General features: G+C 39.5%; 1 protein-coding gene across 1 annotated transcript; it reads right to left on the bottom strand.

Annotated features, from left to right (window-relative positions):
* Window positions 1-1,080: 1,080 nt before the first annotated feature.
* On the bottom strand, window positions 1,081-4,930 carry LOC133562193 (E3 ubiquitin-protein ligase TRIM39-like). The gene is made up of 2 exons (XM_061916151.1): window positions 4,875-4,930; window positions 1,081-4,433 (listed from the first exon to the last, which is right to left on the bottom strand). The coding sequence occupies exon 2, from the start codon at window positions 4,429-4,431 to the stop codon at window positions 2,596-2,598; it is 1,836 nt and encodes a 611-aa protein (XP_061772135.1). The 5' UTR covers window positions 4,432-4,433; window positions 4,875-4,930; the 3' UTR covers window positions 1,081-2,595.
* Window positions 4,931-5,644: the final 714 nt, after the last annotated feature.

Here is a 5,644-nt window from a genome sequence, read left to right as displayed (position 1 = left end):
AAAAAAACGTGATTGCATTGGGACGGATTCCGATGTTTTTAGACACATTTACTAGGATAATTCTGGGAAATCCCTTATCTTTTTATTGTGTTGCTAGTGTTCTAGTGAGTTAAATAGTACCTGATTGTCAGAGGTGTGTCTCCACAGGTGTCTTGACGCCGGTGTCTCAAGGGGGGTTGACGGCAGCTTTATGGACGGCACAAGCTCAGCTTTTCTCCGGTAAGAAGCGACTTTTTACCACAATTTTCTCACCGAAACCTGCTGGTTGACATTCGGTCGGGATCCATGTTCGCTGTGATCCATAGTAAAGTTTCACCTCCGTGAATTTTAAACAAGGAATCACCTTGTGTTTGTGTGGCTAAAGGCTAAAGCTTCCCAACTCCGTTTTTCTAGTGTGACTTCTCCAATATTAATTGAACAAATTGCAAAGGATTCAGCAACACAGGTCTCCAAAATACTGTGTAATTATGCCGTTAGAGCAGACGACTTTTAGCTGTGTGTGCGCAGCGCTCATACTTCCTAAAAACCCGTGACGTCTTGCATATATGTCATGATTACATGACGTTTTCAAGACGAAACTCCCGGGAAATTTAAAATTGTAATTTAGTAAACTAAAAAGGCCTTATTGGCATGTGTTGCAATGTTAATATTTCATCATTGATATATAAACTATCAGACTGCGTGGTGGGTAGTAGTGGGTTTCAGTAAGCTTTTAACCAACCATCTAAGAGCTGCTGAAACCAAATTGGCCATACTCTCTCAATCTGACTGTGGCCGCACCTACAGTGTGAGTAGACTGCCCTCTAGTGGTGCAAATACATATAGTGTCAGTCACATCTGCATTGAGCATCATTTGTGTTATTGCTGTTTTCAATGACCAGTTTTAGGAATGACACATTTTTACTTACTATTTAAAAACTTTATCACATAAAGACGTGACTGTGGACAACTAGAGCAAAACTACAACAGCAACCATTAGGAACACATTGCTTTAGTAGGTACATGCTTAATTGGTTCCAGGAGTGCCCTGAGCTCCTTGGGAGAGAGAGAACGTGAGCAAAAACAGAAACACAGCCTGAGTTATGGTAATGCAACAATATCAGTTTATCAACCATAATCTTTTTTGTTCAATAAAAATTTTAAACCTGTCCCTTATTTATTTTACCACAAATTGATTAACGTGGACCCTGACTAAAACAAGTTGAAAAACGTATTCAGGTGTTACCATTTAGTGGTCAATTGTACGGAATATGTACTGTACTGTGCAATCTATTCATAAAAGTCTCAATCTCAATTAAAAATGTTCTTTAATTACATACAATTGTTTGATTCAAGGCAAAGTCAGTAGTGCATAATAAACAAAAGCAAAAATGAGTATCTATTACTCATTTCTTTCATTTGGTTTTTGCCTTCAAGGTGATTATTTCTGGAGTTTGTAAACATTAACCAAGATTTAAAAAATAAAAAATAAAACAGATTACTGAAAAGGATGTATATCGATCTGATCACTATAGCAGTGGTTCTCAACCTTTTTTCAGTGATGTACCCCCTGTGAACATTTTTTAAATTCAAGTACCCCCTAATGAGAGCAAAGCATTTTTGGTTGAAAATAAGAGATAAAGAAGTAAAACACAGCACTATGTCATCAGTTTCTGATTTATTAAATTGTATAATATATCTCATGTGTAGTGGTCTTTCTTGAACTAATTGGAAAAAAAGATATAACAATAACTAAAAACTACTTGAAAAGTAAACAAGTGATTGAATTATAAATAACGATTTCTACACATAGAAGTAATCATCAACTTAAAGTGCCCTCTTTGGGGATTGTGATCTGGATCCATGAACTTAATTCTAAAGATTTCTTCACAAAAAAAAATCTTTAACATCAATAATTATGGAACATGTCCACAAAAAAATCTAGCTGCATTGTTGTATTTTTTTTTCACAGTTTATGAACTTACATTCATATTTTGTTGAAATATTATTCAATAAATATATTTATAAAGGATTTTTGAATTGTTGCTATTTTTAAAATATTTAAAAAAAAATCTCACGTACCCCTTGGCATATTTTCAAGTACCCCCATTTGAGAACCACTGCACTATAGTACTGCACCATATATTTATACCACCCTTGGTATCACAACTATATGTTTATGAATTAATATTTGTCAGCAATTGAGCAGTTTTTGTTATATTATCCAGTCTCTCTAGACTCCTATTAATCTACTAGATCATTTCCTGATAATACTGTATAAACTTACTTTTCTGCTGTAACACGCATCCATTCACCCTTCTTAAACTTAGTGACAAGATGGTTTAGCGGCCAGTTTAACATTTAGCATGACTCCTCCTGCTGGCTTTTCCTTTGTGGGTAACATGTTTAGCTTTGTGTTTCAGTCTACCATTGACAATAAAACTTAAGAATTGCAATTTATATGCCGCGACGAAAGATTACTGACATAGAGGACCAAGGCCAAACGGTGCATGTACATAAAGTTAGCTGAGCATCGAAAATAGGAATCAGTATTCAAAATGTTGACGATTCTGAGAGAATGGGAATATAAAACTAGGTTGCCAACGATGGCCAATCCTACTCTTGACTGCCAGTTATTAAATACCAAAAGTATGGGATTACCAATATAACAACGATTAAAAATAATTGTTTACAAAAGTCATTGTCATGTTGCCGCTGTGAATTCATGATGGGTGGATTTTGTCTCCTGTATGGAGCAGGCAAGGAACGTGTGAGTACCAGTGGCGCCGCATTTAAGCCGTCATCTTTCGGGTAGGGGCTGAAGTATGGGTAAATTATTTCATTAAAATCACAGCCGGTGAAAGAGTAGATGAGAGTTAAATTGTCCACATCGTAGAAGGACACCAGTCCCACCTCGTAATCTACAAACACCCCGACTCGCTCAGGTTTTTCTATGAAAGGCAGTCGGACAGGACTTGCGTGTAGAGCCTTCAGATGTTTGCTGTTTCTCAATCTGAGGACCCAGGTGTTGATCCAGAATTTATCAGTGATTTTGCGATTCTGGTTTATAGACTGCCTGGCAACCCCTATGTCCCAGCCGGTCTTCATTGTGGCCTTGACTTCAAAGTAGAATCTTCCTTTTAAAAAGCCCTTATTTCCTAGCACAAAGGCATAGCTGCTCCTTTTTTTCTGTGTACCTGGGTGCCACAAAAGATCAAATGTCTTCACTTGTTTGAGATCGTCTGAATACAACAGAATGTCACTTTCAGAGTAAGGATTATAGGTAATGTCCACTGCATACTGCTGACGGATTACTTCCAATCTGTGACCTTCTGGGACACTCGACAGTTCAGTGATTTGCTCTGCTGGGTTCTCCTGGGGTTCTTCCTGAAGAAGCTTTCCACAACATGTCCTGAAGGTTTCAGCAGCTTGTTGCATTTTTTTGTCCATGGTATCCTCCAGGTGATTTAGGGCAGCTGCCAATCTGGCCACGCCGTGCTGACTACTGATGCTGACCTCGGACCAGTTCTTGGTGTGTGGAGTGGAAGACGGCAAGGACCGAACTTTGTCAATGAGCTCGAGGTGATCTTCGATGTGTGAGAGGCGCTCCAGTTTGTTGCTGGTCGTGTGCAGTTGATCTATTTCTTCTTTCAGCTCTTTGATCAACATTTCAGCTTGTCGCTCGGCTGCTTTGTGCTTGTCTTCAATGGCCTGACTCAACTTAACCAGCTGCACCTCGATAGAAGCGACGAAGAGAGAAAAGGTTTTGAAGCATTTTGGTGTAACTTCGTCCTTATCCATCTGTCTGATTGCCACATATTCCTTAATCTCCTGGACCTTCCTCTCTCGCTGATGTATCATTTCCTCCATGTGGGACATTTTTCTCTGCAGCACAGTCTTCTGCTGCTTGTACTCATCCTCCAAAGACACGGTATGGTGTCCGCGATGTTCCACGCAACGCTCACAGACATGAACCAAGTCATCCCTGCAGAAGGAGTCACACATTTTGTTATGTTTCTTGCATAACTTGTTTGAGAGATTCTTCACTGGGTGTGTTAGCTTGTGACTTATCAAGGTGGCATCTCTGTGGTGAGGCCCCAGGTGAACGCCACAGTAGGATGACAAACACACCAAACAGGTCTTTAGAGCTTTGAATTTGGTGCCCAGACAATGGTCACATGGCACCTCGTCCAGTTTGACTGGTGCGGCTTGATGGGCCTTAAAGTTATCCACTATCTCCTTGAAGCCGGTGTTGACATTCAGTTTTAGGTTTTTGGCAAACTTTTTGTTGCACAAGGGGCACTGACACTGCTCCTTGTCCTTCCAGTGCTGTCGTATACACGCCTGGCAAAAATTGTGGCCACATGGCGTCGAAATGGGCTCGGTAAACACGTCCAGGCAGATGGAGCACAAGAACTGGTCTTCGGTCAGAAAACTGCTGGCTGTGGCCATGCCTGCAAAAAAAAAATCACATTTATCAGAATCAGAATCAGAATCAGAAATGCAATATTAATCCCTGAGGGGAAATTAATATTTTTAGCACAATCCCATTCAAGATCAGACAAACACTGTAGAGAGACAGAACAGGATCGCTGACGGGTCAGCCAACTTCCGGCGCCCCTTAAAAAAACGGTGAGATACAGGTAAACAAAATAAAAAAAGAAATATAGAATAATAAAAAAAATAATATTAAAAAATACCCGAAAGAACAATGACCTTGAAAATATAACCCACGGCAAAGAAGTTGACTCAACTTTGTTATTAGTTGCAAACGACAAATTCCTTTCAAACTCCCTTAACAACAATAGCAAGTCATAATTGCCTTTGAATTAGTGAAGCATGAGGGCGACTTAACTGTTTAAACAACTTTTTGTATAGTAATCTATGGGCCTTACCTTCTCCTTTACTTCACTGTTTCCGCTCTGTTGTCTTAGTGCAAATAAATATGTTTAGTTTCATTTCTATAAAAGCATCTGGCCCCTCCCACCTCCTCCTTTCTGTTAACTCATTAATAGACACAGATCTCGTGACATAAAATACACTATAATTTGGGCTTTTTGTACAAACCCCGTTTCCATATGAGTTGGGAAATTGTGTTGGATGTAAATATAAACGGAATACAATGATTTGCAAATCCGTTTCAACCCATATTCAATTGAATGCACTACAAAGACGAGATATTTGATGTTCAAACTCATCAACTTAAATTTTCATTTTTTGCAAATAATAAATAACTTAGAATTTCATGGCTGCAACACGTGCCAAAGTAGTTGGGAAAGGACATGTTACACTGTGTTACATCACCTTTTCATTTAACAACACTCAATAAACGTTTGGGAACTGAGGAAACTAATTGTTGAAGCTTTGAAAGTGGAATTCTTTCCCATTCTTGTTTTATGTAGAGCTTCAGGCGTTCAACAATCCGGGGTCTCCGCTGTCGTATTTTACGCTTCATAATGTGCAACACATTTTCGATGGGAGACAGGTCTGGACTGCAGGCGGGCCAGGAAAGTACCCGCACTCTTTTTTTACGAAGCCACGCTGTTGTAACACGTGGCTTGGCATTGTTTTGCTGAAATAAGCAGGGACGTCCATGATAACGTTGCTTGGATCACAACATCCATCCATCCATTTTCTACCGCTTATTCCCTTTCGGGGTCGCGGG

This window comes from Nerophis ophidion, linkage group LG11 (genome assembly GCF_033978795.1).
Source record: "Nerophis ophidion isolate RoL-2023_Sa linkage group LG11, RoL_Noph_v1.0, whole genome shotgun sequence".
NCBI classification, from domain to species: Eukaryota; Metazoa; Chordata; class Actinopteri; order Syngnathiformes; family Syngnathidae; genus Nerophis; species Nerophis ophidion.
This window is presented reverse-complemented; position numbering and strand designations above follow the sequence as displayed.

Bases quoted from the DNA above. Each gene is read 5' to 3' on its own strand.
- LOC133562193 (XM_061916151.1), bottom strand. From the start codon at position 4,431: ATGGCCACAGCCAGCAGTTTTCTGACCGAAGACCAGTTCTTGTGCTCC.